Source organism: Pan paniscus, chromosome 6, assembly GCF_029289425.2.
Source record: "Pan paniscus chromosome 6, NHGRI_mPanPan1-v2.0_pri, whole genome shotgun sequence".
NCBI classification, from domain to species: domain Eukaryota; kingdom Metazoa; phylum Chordata; class Mammalia; order Primates; family Hominidae; genus Pan; species Pan paniscus.
This window is the reverse complement of record NC_073255.2, coordinates 174409620-174429481: the sequence shown is the minus strand read 5'-3', so window position 1 is coordinate 174429481 and position 19862 is coordinate 174409620. Positions and strand designations below refer to the sequence as shown.

General features: G+C 37.5%; 1 protein-coding gene across 6 annotated transcripts in view; it reads left to right on the top strand.

Moving 5' to 3' along the window:
* DGKI (diacylglycerol kinase iota) overlaps positions 1-19862 on the top strand; it is a 479960-nt gene that overhangs the window by 240002 nt on the left and 220096 nt on the right. For all 6 annotated transcript variants that reach the window (XM_034965048.3, XM_034965050.3, XM_034965049.4 and 3 more), the window contains 4 exons: positions 5668-5742; positions 6236-6334; positions 15372-15454; positions 17372-17432. In XM_034965048.3, the coding sequence (XP_034820939.1) occupies positions 5668-5742; positions 6236-6334; positions 15372-15454; positions 17372-17432 (318 nt within the window). The remainder of the gene's footprint in view (positions 1-5667; positions 5743-6235; positions 6335-15371; positions 15455-17371; positions 17433-19862) is intronic.

Sequence of the window (19862 nt, the reverse complement as noted above, 5' to 3'; positions counted from 1 at the left end):
GTTTGTGGATTTTGAAAAATTCAGCTGTGTGTAAATCCTTAATAAAAGAGTGCCTCCTACTATCTCGGAAGGTTTGCTTTTTGGTCAGTATGCGTCTTTGGGAGAAACACACAAAGGATGGTGAGAGGAAGGGGCCAGACAGGTTGGTTGAATCAGCCATGGTCAGCATGCAAGGTGGCCTATCTATCCAAGGTGGAGAGTGGTCAGTGCTACCTAAGATGTATAAACACAGTGTGAATATGAAGCAGTATGGAGCATTTTCGGTCATGGGGATCAGGGTAAGCTAAATAGAAAATATGCCATTTGTGGTAGGCCTTAAAGGATGTAGGCAGTGTCAGTGAAACAAGGGCTGAGAAGGACAGTAAAAGTTGATAGAACTTACTGAGAACAGTTAAGATGGATCTTTAAATAAAGTCAGCTTTATTTGGGATATTTCTGTCTAAACAAATGACTAGAGAGGAGGAGTAAAGGAAATCTATTTCAGTGTATCATGGTCAGGAGACATGGTTTATAGAGTTGGAATTAAACCGCATATTTCATTTTTACTCCACGAGCAACTGTGGAATTGGCAGCTCTGTGAAACCTTGATGCTAAAGGGAGTGAGGGCTGCTTGGGTAATTTGCTAGGTTTCATCACCTCATTATTTAGAGAGATGAAGAAGTTATTTTGTAGTAATAAAAAGGTAATGGAAGATAGATGATTTTAAATAACTCAAATGAAAACCCCAAATTTAAGAATCAAGCCTGGATCTGTTGATATATTTGAAGTCCAAGTTATATTTAAAGTTACAAATGTCAGTGTTTCTCTTTCGGACTGAAAATATTACTAGACAATATTTTGATTGGACAGGCAAGTTAAAGATGTTCAAATACCAGTGCATATACTTGGAGCTGAGGGATTGAGACTTACGTGAATTTTCTGTGGGGTCAAGTTGTAGAAGACCACAGTTGAGAAAGCTTTTACAAAACTTATGTATCATGAGATGACATCATTTGAAAAAATATTTTGTACTTGGTCCCCTAAATTTTCCAAACTGTCACTTTTTTGTAACTTTCTCATGAATCTCACTGGGCTGCTCCTATCTTCTAAAAAGAATATAAAATGGATCCTCCATTCTCTTTCCTTAATATAGCCTGTTGTGACTTCATAGTACTGAGTGGGAACAAGCTGGTTTCTTTGAAAGAATGATAGTGCTCAATCTTTTATTGTTTAGTTTGTAGTAACATGAGTAATATATAAATATGCTCCCTGTAAAAATTAAACATCTCAGATAAGAGAGTCTCCTTTCACCAGCATTTAAAATGATAAGCATCTCCGCTGTCTCTTCCTATGATATATGCAGAGTTTTTACTGTTCATTTACATGCATGGAAATGCACCCACAGAAGAAATACAGAACCACTTCGAGTGTAAGGGTGTGTGTTTTTAATAAATAATTCTTCACATACTGCTTTAAAACTTGCCTTTCTTAGTAAAAAAAGATTCTTGGGGAAAAGTCTGTTATTATATGTAGACTTAACTCATTTTTTAAATTGCTGTATGTATCCCATGCTGTGGATATATCCCAGTTTATTGATCCATCTGCCTACTGGTGGATAGTTATATTGTTTCTAATGTTCTACTTATAAACAATGCTGCATTCATTTCTTCATAGCCCTGTATGAGCTTTCTTCATAATAGTCCCCCTTTTTTTGGTTTATCTCTTCTGGTTAGATAATCTTCTTAAAATACTGGAAACCCATGAAATGTAATAGCTAATTTTGTGCAACGACCAATAATATCCTGTAAATTAGCCTCAAAATTGCCTGAACCATTTCCTTTGGTGAATTCTAAAGCTTCATTAGTACTTGTGATTTAGTCAAATAGGCCTGGTTGGAGCTGTTGGGACCCTGTCTGTAACTTTTGGAATAAGTTTTCTTTATCCTTCTGCCTGCCCATCCTCAGAGCAGCCTTTGTTCCCTGGCACAATGGGAGCCCAGCAGAGTAAGAATGCGCTTCAATAGACTAAGTCCATTACTCTCTCTCCTACTGTCTACCAGAGTTTTGTCCAGTATATGATCAGGGGGAGACTTTATTTGGGATGACAAAGAGAGAACAGATCTCTTCTCTTGGGATCTGTTATTATAACCAGTCATTTGTGATCTTATAACCTGGAAAAATCCCTGAAGATTAATAAGAGGTAGTTAAGTTTCAGTCACAGTTGAGTGATTTACCCATAACTATTTCTTAATAGCCCAGCAAGGAGTCATAAGCATAATCAGTATTTTATTGGTAGGATTATTTCTGTGGCAAGGTAAAATTATCCTGGTATGAAGTACAGGAAAACAAAAAGCCTTTTTATTTAGGTCTTTAACAAAAGAGCAGGCACAGAATGTCTAGGGGGCGACTGCTGTTGGAATCAGAAGAATGCAAAAATCCAAGTGAGGGTACAGCATTTCACTGTGTTTTTAGTGTTGATCTTGCAAAGCGAATGCTTTTATCACCGAGTTAGCTGCCCTTGATATAATAGAGATGATTTGTTTTGGAACATAGGACAAGTGTTACAGGTTTCTTGCATATATCACCAACGATTCTACACAGTAACTTCTTGACATAATTTTAACCTTCTCGAAAAGCGTGCTTTTTTGTTTAACTCTCTCAACAACAATGACCCAGGCAGGATAAGCGATCCTGTAGATTACCAAGAGTAGGTGATTTATTTCATCGTGGTCAAAACATATACAAATCTGCCTTCACACCCATCTGTTCCTAGAGGTAGAGATAGATACATATTTATACAAAATAGAGATATGTATTTATACAAAAATAGAAGGGAGCCATGGGATTTTTGAGGTATGCTGTGAAATTCCTACTATTTATCTTTTGTGTTTGACTATCCGTAGGGCTGTAAGCTTACTCAGAGCTCACATAGATGCGTCCAGGTACTGTAAGTCAACCACTGTGCTTGGTCTCTGCCCTGTTCTTGTTCTGTGAAGTGAAGAAGGCCTCAGATGCATTTGGTTTGGTGAGGCTAGAAGCACTTGTATTTGCTACCTCTGTGTTACAAAAAAAAAAAAAAGCCCGTTTTGTGTGTCTGTTCCCTATAAGAATTGAGTTCTTTGCCTGCTCTGTTTTCAGACATCAAGCCTTACTTTAATGTGTTTTTCTAACTCTGTGCTCCCCATACGTGCTTGATCATCAAAATCACCTGAAATACTGTGAGTTCTATGATCAGACAAGTTTAGGAAACAATCTTAGCCTGATGCGTTAGATGTGTCTCTTGGAGTTTAATTGCTGACATCCTGTCAAGGACCCAGGTCCATAGCATGTTCCTGCAAGCACTTGGTGTCTGGCATTGCTCTTGGCAGTAAATGAATTAAAACTACAAGTAAGTTAGAAGGCAAGCATTCACTTCCCAAGGATCCTTTCCCAAATCAGGAGAGGCTCAGTAAATGCTGTGAATTATAGGAATATTTGTTCATTATTTCAACAATGATTCGAGTTTACACTATGTGCCAGGAATTTGTGCTTGGTGCTGGGGACACACAGCTGAGAATGAGGCATTATTTAGAATGAGCTAACATTTACCGAAGTGCTCATGGTGGGATGAATACCCAGCTAACTGCTTCACGTACCTTTGCTGGTTATAACTTCATAACTGTCCTGTGCGGTGGGTAGTGTCACCATCATTTTAAAATTAAGAAACTGTTATTTCAGAAGTTTGACTGACTTGGCCAAGGTCACTGATCTCATAACAGGGAGATTCAGAGTCCATACCAGACGTATATTCCTGTCTCTGTTCATCTTCTGCTTAACACAATCTATGTGTCTCCTCACTTTCCTCTTTCTACTGCCATCACTCTGTGATAGAGTTGCCTGGTAAACTTTTAAAAAGTATCCTTGCCTGGGCTTTACCCCAAACAGATGAAAGAATAGTTGATGGGGCCCGGGCATGAGCATTTTTCAAAACTCTCTGGGTGATGCCAATGTGTAGAGATGGTTGAGAAGCATTTAGAGCATTGTTAATTGACACCAAATACATACTGTTCCTGCCAGCCTCGTGGTTTCTAGCATTCTTCTTAGATCATTTGGCTGCTTAAATGATTAATGATTCCAAATCACTTTTCTTCCCTTTTAAACAAACAGAAATCTATCAAAATATAACAAATACTTTCATAATGCAAAATATTCCTCAGTGAGGGACATGATAAAAGACCCATATAACTGAGAATTTAGAAACTCGAAGATCTATTTTCAGGGGGAAGTAGAGTCAACAGTGAGTGATGAGGAATGACCTGGGGTCTAGAGCACCCATGAGCTCCTCGATCTCTCTTTTCCTGCTGTGACTCTGAGATCCTGAGATCTTTTAATCTGATGGGAAAGAAAACCTTGGGACAGATGGTAGTTCTTGAAAATTTACCTCATCCGCGGTGAACACAGGTCATGTATCAACTTATTTTTTTTCCCAAATCCAAGTCAAAGTAAAATAAAAGCTAAATAGGAGCTTACTAATTTGGATGACTTAGTATATGTACTTTATACTAAAGATTAGTTTGAATGCTCAAAGAAAAAAGAATACATTAAAAAGTAGAAGAATAGACATTTGCATTTCTTGAGGCTGTTTGACAACTTAAACAATGCATGCATATATACTTATATAAACTTTTAATTTAAGAATTCTGTGTTTCTTGCTGCCAACACTTTGTTAAACATCTATTATATGGTCAGTAATATCTTGCCTTTTAAAGATAGCAGTCTAATTAATCATTGACTCTCCACTAATTAAATCTGTTTTTATCTTGTCTTCAATCAGTGGGTTGTGACTGATCCCTATGACAGGTTCTTCTCAAAGCATCTATATCAAATATTAAGAGAAAATGGTTAGTTGAAGTAGTCACAATATTGTGGTCTATAAAATTTCTAGAAAGAGAAAGACAAGGAAAGTAAATTTGGGGGTCACTGTATTTCAACAAGTTTGAGGCACTTTTATAAGAAGAAAAAAATCAAGGCTACCAGGGGAGGGAAAACTTTTTAAACCATTAGGTCTTTAGACAGAGAAAGAAAGAACAATGACTTCCATCCCACTGTCATAGTGATTTAAGGTGAGTATTATCTTTGCATTTTACATGTCAGACAACTGATAGGACAGTTGGATCATAAATTTCGAGTAGGGTCAAGAGTCACTTTATGACTATTACTAGAAAAGATCATTACCAAAAGAGTAAACTAAGAAAAAAAAAACAAAAAAGAAAAATAAAAACATGAAAAATGGCCTCCTTTTTTACATTTCCACATAGGTGATCTCCATACGAGGAGATGAACTTGAACTTGGTTGGGCGGGAGACGAACCTGGTTGGGCGGGAGACTGGAGCCCCTCAGAGAATTTGGGATTCTTCCATTTTTACTGGGAGGGTTGGCAGGTATAACATGTGTTGTTATGTGAGTCCATGAGAGCCTCTGGGGTTCTTACTCCCTGCCTCTCCGTGTGGTGGAGAGTCAGTCGCTTACTCTGAAGCACTCGACTGATTTCTGTCTGTGGCTTACCCATGAACAGTGGCTTGGAAGTGTGAAAGCATGAGAAGCATGCAGTGGAACAGCATGCGCTGCCGTCATCTTCTACTTGGTTCTGCATGGGAAAGCTCCTGGGCTGGCTGCCTCTGAGCTCAGGCATTTCTCTCTCTCCCTACAGAACTCCCTGAAGGCTTCAAATCGGAAGAAGAAGAGAACAAGCTTTAAAAGAAAAGCCAGTAAAAGAGGGATGGAAGTAAGTGTTTCAGAGTTTTATTCTGAGGAATTTCCACTTTCTTTCCATAGTCTACTCTGTCCTATGAGATCTGGTCCAAGTTGATTTTTCTGATCTGTCTTGTACTACTGCTTTCTCCTCACTACACTCTAACCACAATAGGATTCTTTCTGTTCTTTAAAAAAAAAAAAAAAAAAAAAACACTCAAAACTAACCTCTGCGCGTGCCTGGAAATGTTATCCCCAAGATGATGATGATGAAGATCAAAGCTAATATTTCTGGAATATTTGGAGTTTACAGAGTAAAATAAAAAGCCTGGCTTAATTCTCTGGAGCAAATGATAACTTGAGATACTTTCTTCCAAGCCTTACATGGAAGTCGTGTTAAGAGTCAGCCCTGGGAAACAAAATGTACTATTGGGGTGGTAGTGGTGGTGGTTTTCCACCTCCCTTGCCTTGGGGTTGCCTTTCAAGCCATGGATGTGTATCCTAACAGTGCTGATTGCTTCTTTCAGCAGGAAAACAAAGGTCGTCCTTTTGTGATAAAACCCATCTCTTCTCCTCTCATGAAACCCTTGCTTGTATTTGTGAATCCCAAGAGTGGAGGCAACCAGGTGAGTAATTTTTCATGATTTTCAACTTTGAAGTTTTGATAATTTCTTGACGACACAACTCTCACTGCCAATTAAAATAGTACCACTAGGATCCCAAGCTTTGGAAGACACCGGTTTCTCAGGAACAAGGTTATTGTTTCTCTGATAGCTTTACACATTACAGGGCTGGGCAAAACCTAGATGTTCTATAATTTATCTGTGTGCTTCCATATAAGACTATAACAGAGGCACTTAAGAAACCTAACTACTGACTTTTTCCTTACAGATTTTCAAGAAAGGATATTCTAGAATTTCTCTTAGTTCGTATGTTTCAGGATTCCTCAGTTCTTATAGTTAGGAGGCCCTTTATCAACTTCTTTTTATTTCTTTCTATTGCAATTTAGATACAACTACTTTCATCCCTATCCTCAGAGAAGAAAAAAGGATGATTCATGAGCCATGATAATCCCTACCAAATACCACCAAAATTATAGAAAATATCAACTTCTTAAGGTTTCGCTTGGTCCTAGCCCAAATCCAATAGTACAGATACTTATCTCATTTGAGAATAAAGAAATTGACTTAGAAAAGTTAAGTCTAAAGGCATGCCTAGAGTGACACTGCTCTATAAAGGACAGAATTCGTTCTTGAATCCTGGTCTTTGTCTCTTCATCCAATTATCTTCCCACTGTCTGAGGCTTCTTATCAATACTCTTCTATGGGCTCTAATTTTCTGTTATTTTCTTCTGAGTTTGGATGAGAAAATATTTTCTTTATCCACGAAGTATATATTTTACATTTTGAGACAAGATTCCTTCAAGTTTTACAATAAACAACTGGAGATTTGAAACCCTTTAGTCATCCCATATAAGGAAGGTAAGTTGTATAATTAGGATTGACCCACTGGTCCAAGATGATGTTCTTATTACTAAAGACAATGGGCATTGTCCAGAATGTATTAATTACAACAAAACTTCTCTTATGGGAGCTTATGATTTAAATGAAATATTATTCTTCCTTTCATCTCTGCCTTCAAAATTCTCAAAAACTTGATATGGTAAAAATGTGTATTAACATTTTGGAGAACAAGGAAAAGAAATTTGTGTAAGCAAAGCAACCATTTGTTTTCAAGTCCTGCATTTTTGAGTTGCTGAGAGATCTTCATGGAGTAATGATGGCAATTCTAAGACATCATTAGAGGGGGACCTAGACATGGGTTTCCTTGAAATGAGGTTTAATTTTCCCTGAACAATACCCACTCTCTTGGGCTAGTATCCCTATGTTCTATCAAAGGTTAGAGATGCAGTTGGGAACCCTGAAACATGGAAATGTAATTGGTTCCATGATTTTGGCCACCTGAGCATCACATATTAATTAGTTTCAAATATATTTTGTCATGAAAGTCCACATATAAGATGCATTTATTAAATCATTATAAGCTCTCTTTCCTAGGGCGCACAGAGGCTAGTAAGTTATCTATTTCTTTAAGGAGCTGATGATCCTGTTAAGACATAGCCTGTTCCTATTCCAGTCTATGTGTAAATTATTAATGACGGGGACTTCAGAGATTATCTAATATTGCTTCCTATTTCACTAAATAGAAAAGAGAGATCAAGGAAGCTTAAAATGAATTTTCTAAAGACATCTTGTAAATGACACAAAAGGAACAAATGGAAAATAATTTAAGCAACATTAACTGCATGCGACTTCTAAATTGAGTGGCTCAGACTGCAGTGCTATGATATTTCAGAGGTAAGCAGTGACTTGGGAGTGATAAGGAAATGGTGTCATGGACATGGCTGAAATCAAAGATGGGCACTACTTAGTTATGCAGAGGAGAGAAGACTGGAAGGTCTGTCCTTTTCCTGCTCTTTACTGTGGCAGATTCCTGTTCAGCAAATTCTTGTTCATCCTTCAAGGCTCAGTGGTGCCTTTCTGAACCATTTCTTGAGATCAATCATCCTGTCCACTATGCCCCGATAGCCCTTGGTACACACTTGCATGATATGAACAGTAACATAACTGCTCTATGTGCGTCTTCACTGTTGGGGTACAGGTCCACCATTGAATCTGTGATTTCTAGAACACGGCACATAGTTAAATAATTGTATAATAGGATTAGAAGAACAGATGTCATGATGCTGATTATTCATTTTGAGGACAATATGATGAGTGGTGCATGCATATTAAGTTATTGGAAATGTGATTAAAGATTAGAATGATCCTATGGAATCATGTCTTCAAGAAACAGGATACTTCAGGTTGAAGACTTTGGATTTATGCAATGGAAACTAGTTTTTTTGCTGTTTAAAATATTTTAGTTTAAAAAATCTTTTGGCTTTTGAACAGAGGAATAATATGGTAGAATTTAATGTGCATATGATTCAGATGGGAATTGTGCTAAAATGCAGATTCTGCTTCAGTAAGTTGGGGTGGGCCCTAAGATGCTGCATTCGTAACAAGCTCGCAGGTGCTGAGACTGCTGCTCAGAGAACCATACTATGGTTAGCAGCTTACTGTGATAAATAGAAAAATAGATATTTTTTGTTAAATATTGAGTTTTGCCTTTTAATAATTTACTTATTCCACTCACCTGCTTTTAGATATAAAGGATTCCTATCTCCTTCTGTCTTTGAAACTTAGGCTTTAGACTTTTTTTTTCTTTTTCTTTTTTTCATTTTTAACTTGCTTAGTCTTCTAAGTAAATTACTGGACAATATTGCCACCTACTGGCAAGAAAAATAGCTTTTTCTCTTTATATAATATTTTACTTGTGTAAGAAAAACATTTTGAAGGAATGTATTGGGATGAACCATGTAAGGACTGCTTCTATGTCTCTCTTTTAAGAAATCCCATATTTTAAAACTCTTTAATTTTTTTTCTAAATTGATACATTCTTTCTGTACATACTTATGGAGTACATATGCTATTTTGATACATTTATGGCATGTATAATGATCAAGTTAGGGTATTTAGCATATCTATCACCTCAAACATTTATCATTTCTTTGTGTTTGAAATACGTCAAATCTTCTAGCTATTTTGAAATGTGCAATATACTGTTGTTAAGTATAGTCACCCCACTGTGCAAACACTAGAACCTATTTCTTCTATGTAATTGTATGTTTTTACTCACTGTCCAGCGTCTGGTCATCCCCCACACCCACCACACCCTTCCCAGCCTCTGGTAACTATCATTCTACTCTCTACCTCTGTCAGATCCACTTTTTTAGCTCTACTACATATGAGTGAGAACATGTCAATTTTTGTCTTTCTGTGCCAGGTTTATTTCACTTAACATAATGACCTCCAGTTCTATCTTTGTTGCTGCAAATGACAGGATTTCATTCTTTTTTATGGTCAAATAGTATTTTATTATGTATATATACCACAGTTTCTTTATCCATTCTTCCACTGATGAACACCTAGGTTGTTAAATCTCTTCTTTTAAACTTAGCAGTAATTGTCTCTTTGTTTTTCCAACACTCTTAAGGTAGCGATGACACTGGGTGTTTTGCAAAGCTGTAGAGCTTGGTAGCGCTGCTGCTATTATTTTATTGGGATTTGACTTATTTGAGGAATCAGGGACCAAAATTTCAACTTTTTAAATTTAATTTAATTTTGTTTTATTTTATTTTATTTTATTTTATTTTTTTGAGACGGAGTCTTGCTCTGTCACCCAGGCTGGAGTGCAGTGACACGATCTCAGCTCACTGCAACCTCCACCTCCCGGGTTCAAGCAATTCTCTTGGCTCAGCCTCCCAGGTAGCTGGGATTACAGGCATGTGTCACCACACCAGGCTAATTTCTGTATTTTTAGTAGAGACGGGGTTTCACTATGTTGGCCAGGCTGGTCTGGAATGCCTGACCTCAGGTGACCTGCCCACCTCGGCCTCCCAAAGTGCTGGGATTACAGCACTGTGCCCAGCCAAAAATTTCAACTTTGAATACCTCCTTCTGTGGAAAGAGATAGTAAGTGAAAGATAAAGTTTACTCCAATGCAATCCCCTCCTATGTGTGGAATCTTTCGAGTACTAGAGAAATACGTCCCCTCCCTTACACTTCTGTTTGTCTTAATGTCCAAACTTAGATTTTTCTTTGAGGTCCTGGACTCATTAGCATCTTTCTGAGTTTTATAGAATCCTGTGATATCTCTCAGTGTTTCCTGCTTTCACACTGTCTCTCCCTCACGTTCTCTCATGACTTTCTCTTCCAGTGACCTAGACTTTAACTTCAGGGTAAAGCAATGCTCTGACCTCTAGGATGATTCTATCTGATCATCCCTGAGAGCCAAGGGATCCAGACCCTGGCTTTGCACACTGTTCGATGTGGAATCCTGGGGTAGAAGTATGGCAGGAGTTGGATCCTTGGATTACAGGTCCCAGGGTCTTTATCAGTAGGGTGATCGAGGAAGAGGTATCCAGTCTGTGGACAGACACATGCCAGCTGAGTTTACACCACCATCTGGGAATAGGCTTTCTCAGACTAGGGCCACCCCTCCTAAGTCAGGGGCCAGTCACATCAAGGTAGGGAGAAGGGGAAGACAGAAAGAGTAAATAACTTCAGATGAGAAATTTGAGTCCCAAAACTGTTTCTAAATAATTGGACAAACAACTTTAATGAAGTAGTCACTTTTTTGCAGTACTGGAAACTTCTCAACCTAGTGATAATTCAAGGATCATTATGTTTAGATAAAAGTGTAGGCTCCTAAGGTTTAGAGTAGGCAGGGAAGAGGGCAGAGGGCAGTCAATAGACGAGGACACTTGTCAAAATCCAGCCTCAATATCTTCTTGTCCAGCTAGCCTCAACAGATGGAATTAAAACAACCAAATGATGAATCTATGGAAAGTCCTATTTCTGAAATGATAGTATTGGTGGGAGGATTGGGCAGCTAAGACCCAAACTAGCTCCTGTGAGGGGTCTGGTTCCTTAGTCTGTAGCCAGAGCGATGCATAAAAAATGTCAGTCTGCGAGAAAAAAAAGCTGGTCTGAATCTCTTAATGAAGACTTTTCAATAACTCCTTGTTTTCTATAAATTAAAGCCTAAGCTTCTCAGCATACATTATTTAAACCACAACTCACTTCAGCTGTCTCCTGTCTCGCAACTCCCTGTCTCATGGTTCAGAAAAATGAACAGAATGTAGCTTTTTCATGGGATGTCTTGCTGTTTCACACCTTTTGTGCCTTTACCCTGAAGGTTCTTCATCTATTCGAGGTGGAAAGAAATAGTTAACTCTACTCATTTTTCAAGACACATTTCAGATATTTTACTTACAACGCCTTCTAATCTCTCAACTTGGGCTTAAGAGTGTTTCCTCTGGGCACTCATCCTCCTTAGCAGACGTCTGTATCAGAGAAGTTCCCATCTTTGGTGAATTAATTTATTTTGTATTGCTCTCCTTCCAGTAAGTTCTGAGATCCCGACGGTACACATGGACAGAGTAGGGGCCTAATACGTATTTATCAAATAAATGAGGCATTCTATTTGGATTGTTTGAAGCAGTTTGAAATAATTATTTCTTAAGCCCTTCCTCTCATTAATGTATTTTTCTCAGGCCTTTCTTATTGTCTGGGCAGTTGTTCTTTCTATAATCTAGATAATGCCTGCATGATATAAACCAAGACTTAGTAACATAGCAGAGTTTCAACCTACACTAGAGTTATGGTGCTTTGATGAAGATTGATGAGCTATTTGAACCGACCCGTTCTTGATTGCTTCTCCACACCCCCAACAATTGTCATTATGTTTTCCTTTATGAATAATGCACGGAACTTCCTTCTGAGAACAAGATCATCTCTGTCTTGTTCATCTCTGTATTCTCCTACCTAAAACTGTGCCTGTCACATAGTAGGTGAATGAATGAATCTTGTTCAATCCAGTCACTTTTTGGGAATTTGTATTCTCCTGTTGCACTCCCTCCCTAGTACTTGCTGCTTGGAAGAATAATGTTCTTTCACTCCTTAGGAATACCCATTCTTATAATATCTAAAAAAGTTCTGTGGCCAGTGAGGTATATCTACAGTAGCATGCATGGATTGGGATTGGCATATAAGCTGTTTTTTTTTTTCATTTAGAGAAAATTAGACTCTTGCACAAAAGTTGCAGTTTTTATGTTTGGCATTATAGCATGTGATAACTATGAGAGTGCTGGAGAGTTGTTAGTAAGTGACAGGTGTCTAAATGAGCAGATTTAATCCTACTATTGAGGAAGAAATGAATTACCCTTCTCCTGGTGAATTAATATTTGTCAAACCATTCAGTTACATTTAATAAATTACCTCTATTAAAGCTTTAAAGTTACTTAACCCAGAGGTAACAGCAGAGTTAATAGAATTCATTTAAATGTGTGAGTTAGATCTTTGTTTCTCCACACACTAGGTGGAGCATTTTTTCAACGCTTTCTTTTAGATACTTACATTTTTGGTAATAAATACCATATTTTGGAAAGAAGATTACTTTTTAAAAGATGTAATCATATCATGCCTGAATGTCAATTTCAACAGGGTAGCCATGCCTGGCTATGCAAGTTATCTCTACACAATTGCAGGCATGTTATTCCAATAGACTGCAATAGAAATGGCACCTCTGTGGCCACTCGGACCTTTTAGAGAAATTCAAGTTTAAGGAAAACAACCTCTCAATGCTTTTTATTTTTATTTTTTGGAAGATGTTAATTACCTATTAATATTTGCATAATGGAGAGGCTGAAGCTGAGCTGTGCACTCTACTATAGCACAGGTGGAAAGGAGTAATTAACATCAACAATTCAAACTACTCTAGGAATCTAAAACTGAACAAAGAACTTTCTAGCAAGTCAGTTGGAAATGTTTTATAAATTAGTTGGTCATTAAAATAACTCCTGTGTTACCTATTAAACATAAAAGATTATTCGAGATAATCCCAAACACACTTCATAGCAAGGCTCAGCGTGAGAAGAGGGAAAATGATCTAGTATTTAGTGTGTATACAGATCTAAATCTATGTTTGAATTTGATAGGAAGCACAATATGTCATTTGGTGAAACTGAAGGATTCGTTGTAATTATTAGATAGAACGTGATTCCTAAAATTATAGCAAGCGCATGATAAGGCAGAACTTTTAAATTATAGGTTTGGCTGGTACATGCAACAAAAGACCTGCATTGGCCTATGTAACAACAGGAGTAACAATGTGATAATTATAAGCTACACTTTAGAGCTCACATTCTCAAGTGTAATTTAATGAATAGATTAACAGGCTGCAAAAAAGAAAAGGATTAACAGTAACAAAGGTCTGTTTTCTGCCGCATACTGTGCTAGATACGTGACTGTTAGTGATTCACTTAATTCTCATACTCACCCTGGAAGGTGGACATCCTTTCTATTTTATATGCTGCATTTCTGCAAGGTTATAAATGCTCATGATTACTCAGAACACTGAAGTTACTTTGACCTCAAATCTCATACTATGTCCTGTATACTAGGATGACTCTTAAATGCAGCTTATTAGATATACAAACCTAGGCATATTTTAAGAAAGAGCAATTATGTTATCTACTAAAACAACAATTTTATGAGCAACAAACTCGGCTCAACTGGTCAAATAGTATTTGCTATGGGTGATAAAATGGGGCATCCTACTCATTTTTAAAGCTCTTTTGGTATTGCTTGATAAAAAGATCCTTCTTGCATTTCTTTTTTTTTTTTTTTTTTTTTGAGACAGTCTCGCTCTTTCACCCAGGCTGGAGAGTAGTGGCGCTATTTCCGCTCACTGCAAGCTCTGCCTCCTGGGTTCATGCCATTCTCCTGCCTCAGCCTCCCGAGTAGCTGGGACTACAGGTGCCCGCCACCGTGCCCGGCTAATTTTTTGTGTTTTTAGTAGAGATGGGGTTTCACTGTGTTCGCCAGGATGGTCTCGATCTCCTGACCTTGTGATCTGCCCGCCTCGGCCTCCCAAGGTGCTGGGATTACAGGCATGAGCCACCGTGCCCGGCCCCTTCTTGCATTTCTTGTTTGCTCAATCCAATTTAAAAATGATCTCTAAAGTGACCTTATGTCTGCTGTAATGATGATCTCTATAAATGTCACAGTTACTTAAAATGCCCCAAAAATGTTCACGTGAGAGAGAAGTGTTTGGTTTAAACAAACCAGTATAGGCATGGAGATTGAAAATGTCAAAGTAAGCTGTGATCTTACTAAGGAAGTTTTGTATATGTATAAAATAACTGGGAGCCTGGGATACTTTTGCTTCAGTTAGAAAAAACTATTTCTATAAAATTATATTAATACTTAGCTAATACTGCCCATATTTTATATTATACAGACAATAATCTGTACAATAAAGTGAAAATTAATGTCAAATTACATAGGCTGGCTAATAACTTTTCTATATGGATTTTCATACATTAATGATAGTAAAATAAATATTATTCATTAAGGGCTTACTGCATTTTAAACACTGTGATGTACTTCTCAAAAATTATGGCTTTTAATGCTTGCAACAAGTCTGCAAACTGGGTATTCTTGTCTCTGTGTTAAAGAAAAGGAGGGCTGAGCTAAATGAAATGAAGAAACTTGCCCAGAGTTACACAGGTTAGATAAACATCTAACCTGACATTCAACCTATGGCTATCCATGACCAAAGCCCATGATTTTAACTACTCTTCTATACTGCTTATAATTAGATATTATTTTATTTATTTATTCATCATTCATTCACTCACTTATTATTTTTTGAGACAGGGTTTCACTCCTGTCACTCAGGCTGGAGTGCAATGGTGTGATCTCGGCTCACTGCACACTCCGCCTCCTCAGCTGGGACTAAAGACATGTGTCACCACACCTGGCTAATGTTTGTATTTTTTGTAGAGACGGGATTTTGTCATGTTGCCCAGGCTGGTCTCAAACTCCTGGGCTCAAGTGATCCACCTGCGTCAGCCTTCCAAGGTGCTGGGATTACAGGCGTGTGCCACCGTGCCCTGTGTATTATTTTAAATAAAAGTATTTATTTTTTAAATGAGCAGTTATTCTTGGGAAATTTCTTCCTATTATTGCCTTTTTGTGTATTTATTTTTTACAGGGAACCAAAGTCCTGCAGATGTTCATGTGGTACCTGAATCCACGGCAAGTCTTTGATCTTTCTCAGGAAGGGCCAAAAGATGCGTAAGTCTGGAAATATTCTCCATGGTCCATATGTATTTTAGGCAAGTGAGAATTTTCTGCTTCATTATCTGATTACCTTGTGAGGTATTTCCTGACCATCTGTCATCTACCTTCTCACCTGTACTCTCCTTCCTTTAAAACTTCATCCAAAGTTCTCTCCTACTCTTTATTGGCTTAGTTCCCTTTGAAACATATCTTCTCAGCTATTAACTCAGGACACGTCTAGTGTGTTTGTTACTTACGTATGTGTAACTGTAGGTTGTTCTCTGCAAATCTGTGAATTGAGAAAGGACTCATTGTTTTTCTATTTCTTCATGTACATCTTTGGAGATGCACATTAATGGAATGTAAATATATGTCTGTGGAAGGTGGAGCCATGTTTGTTTATGAACATTTGAACTGAAAAGAGAGAGAGTGTGTGTGTGTGCGCGCATGCTTGTGTGTGAGAGAGAGAATCAATTGATTATACCTGAGGACTCTGCACAAATGTGGGGAAGACATATTAATTCCTGCTCAATCCCGTTTCTGAGCTTCTCAGAAATCTCATTCTCTGCTTTTGTTAGAAGTGTTTAAAATAAAGTCTAGATTGTAGGTGACCCATATCCTGCTTCTCCCCTTTGGTGGAGAGGCACGCAGTGGAAAAGACCAAGGACACTTCTGCTGTTCTCTGGTTCTCTGTTTTAAATTCATGTACTAGGATAGTTCAGATGTTATCTGATAAATGTTAGAACACAAGGATACCATTTATTTTTTAATAAGTAACAATATCAGAGGAAAAGGCGATTTCTAGAGAAATAGTATTCTTGTATAAAATGGATAAATTACTTATTTTAAGCATGCAGATTAGGAAATATGAAAATTAATTTGTTATTTTCTTAATGTATGAATTTCTTCGCCAGTTGAGTTTGCTGCAAGATTCTTCCTCTCTCTGTCCCATAATACATATATATAGATATATTTATTGATTTTTGTTTTCTGTACTGGATTATGCTAAGGCAAATCTGCTATCCTGGGAAGTGCCATTTTAGGAGCTTATTTTTCTTAAGATTTTATCACTTTAGTTAGACCCTAGAGAGACACTTCACAGGTCACCGTAAAGAACATGGTAGGACAGGAAATATTTTCAGAAAAATACCATATTTTGTGATTTAAATAGGTGATATTTTCTAGATTACAGCCTCTAGAAACTTTACCTAAGCAAAAGATTTAGCAGGGGCAGTGTCAATGCATTTTCCTGAGAGCCAAGAGGAAAGACAAAATGATCTTATTTCAAGCAGAGAAGTTTGAAATAAATAAAAATCAGTCAATCTTCCCACTTTGGGTTGGAGGTGTAAGTGTTGTGTAAGTAACTGAGCTGAGAGAGAGACTAGATGGAATTTTAGATGTGATACCTGTGTTCACATCTGAGAGTGGGGAAGCCTCCCCTTCTCGCTGAAAAAGGTTTCTTAGGATTAAGAGTAGAAAGTATAAGTTAGAAAACGTAAATACATCCAGGGAAAGCTAATAAATATAAAGAAGGGATATATAAGGACTACTGATTATCAATTAATGATGATTTTCTTGGGGAAAGGGGAAGAGGAAATGATGGGAAAAGAAAAAGAAGGAAGTCAAAACTAATGAGGAAAATAATGTTGACATATAATAGAAGTTATGGGAAATAAAACTAGGACATCCTAAAATCCCTTAAATTCCAACGTTGAATTATTCATTCAAAAATAATGTCTGATGCCTACACCTGTTCCACTTGTGGGAGTCATTCTTCCTGTGGTTACTTGGGACCTATGATAGCATTGTCAACCTCATGATTACACATTTTCTCCAGCGGACACCACCCCTACCCATGTTGTCCTCTGCTTTCTCTCTGCTCTAGCCAGTGAAATGTTCTTTTGTTTACTTTTTCTTCTATTTCCTCTACAGGCTTGAATTGTATAGGAAAGTACCAAATCTGCGAATTCTGGCCTGTGGTGGGGATGGAACGGTAGGTCCCTGAAAGAGAATCCAGTTCTCTGCCAATTCTATCTTTCTTATTGTTTTCTTGTGGCACTTCTTTTTATTCATTGCTCAGTCTTTCTAATCCCCTAACACATGTATATCTCTCGTGTGAATCATAGCCCCTAAGAGTAACAAGGGACTTTGTTATTGTCCTTATGAATACATACTTGATCTTTCTAATGTGTGCTTCACTCCCTCAACTATGCTGTATTCTTTCGTGTGCCATGAAGTAGGGATGTGGTCAAATCCTTAAAATGAAGATTATAGATAGATAAATTCCTTTTAAAATATAAGCTGAACTGTTTCCATTTATTCTTAATAATTTGGCCACAGTAGGGAGAAATACGTGGACACAATTGAATTATTATGTTTTTTTTTTACTAGTGGGAATAAAACTCAGAATATTGAGTGTTGTTTTGCCTTAAAGATTATTAATTGGTCCTACTTATGTTCTTTTTTGTTGACATATTTTACATGTATATGGGGTATGTGTGATATTTTGTTATATGCATAGAATGTATAATGATCAAGTCAAGGTTTGGAGGTATCCATTACCTAGACTATCATTTCTATGTGTTGGGAACATTTCAAGTTCTCTTTTCTAGCTACTTTGAAATATATAATACATTGTTGCTAACTGTACTCACCCTACTCTGCCATTGAACATTAGAACTTATTCCTTCTGACTGTATGTTTGTATTCATTTATGAAAAAAAGGTGGAATTGGGCTGAAGGTTAATATCATGGATATATTTTCTCCTGTTTATTATGCCTCATTGGTTTTCTCCATTTGGCCTCTACTTATGGTGATATATTTAACAAAGTAAAGAATTGAGAATCATGACATTTAGATTGTGTTGTCTGGTTCTTTTTCTTCCGGATTTGGAATCTGATCTCATAGGATCTACGAATGTATTGAACTATCTTTAGCTTTTCTCTAATTTCCCTAATTAGAGTGTTTTATTCTCAAAGGTAGCAACAAAATCTTCGAATACTATCTCTCTTAGCACATAAGCACTTAATGTAGGGTTGGATACACATTATATACCAATAAATGCAATGAGAATGAAATAGAACTGTGATTTTTATTGGTCTCTCAGATACTGTGTGGAGAGTAAAAACAACGTTCAGTTGGGAAAAATAGTCTTTATCTTTCTTCAAGGTTCATATTACACATTATTAGTTTATAAAATTCATTATAATGTCTTACAGCAAAGAAGCCAAACCTATTTAACTTTTTTAAACCCAACGTTTTTCAAAATTATTTGGCCATGGAATTTTTTTCCCCACACAATACCAATTTCAATTGATTTTAGTGTTCTAGGGAGATGAATTTAAGGGATATGATAGGGCAAAATTTCCCAACTTTCTTTAGTAAGAATTACATCCAAATGAACCCTCTGAGGATGGATATACTGTGTTCTTCCTAACTCAAGCATCCCCCAGCTTAGTTATCTTTAATGAAAGGGTAAACTCACTGTGACTCTTTACCATACCCATAGTTATCTTCCTTATTTTAGCATCTACTTGCCTTCTCATATGACTTCAGCATCTCACTCACATCTTTTCTCCATTTCTAAACCTCAGTGAAAAAACAGATAAGTTGAGGATGTCGTCCTTCCTCTTTCTTAACTCAAATCCACATAAGCTATGCATAACATCCCCAGATCTTGGACTTCTTTGTTGCCTTGGGTGCTCCACCTCCCAGGCCTCCCTTTCTCCATGGAAACTCCCATTCCACCTCTCCCTCCCTCATTCTCTCTCCTTTCTTCTTCCTTTACTTTTCTTTTCTCTTTTTTTTTTTTTTTTTTTTGAGACGGAGTCTCACTCTGTTGCCCAGGCTGGAGTGCAGTGGCACAATCTCAGCTCACTGCAACCTCTGCCTCCCAGGTTCAAGTGATTCTCTTGCCTCAGCCTCCCGAGTAGTTGGGACTACAGGCACGTGCCACCACAGCGGGCTAATTTTTGTATTTTTAGTAGAGACGATGTTTCACCGTGTTAGCCAGGATGGTCTCGATCTCCTGACCTCGTGATCCACCTGCCTTGGCCTCCCAAAGTGCTGGGATTACAGGTGTGAACCACCCTGCCTGCCCGTTTTCCTTCTTTACTCAGCAGATATGTGGAGGAAGCACTGTGCTAGGTCATGTAGTATTGAGATATTCTCTGCAATTAGATGAATATTTGAAAGTATGGGATTCCAATGAATAAAAGATAAAGAGGAAAGAGAGCCAAGTCCACACACTTGTGAAACGTATAATTATGGGTCCGGAGCCAAAGTCCAAAAGGAAAATAAATGAAAAAATAGAAGAATAGGACAGCCACCAGTCTGTTCTGTCAAGTAAACAAACCAAAAAAGGAGTTTCAAGAAAGAGGCAGTAGTTACATTTTTAAGGAGAGACTGAAAAGTTACCATTGA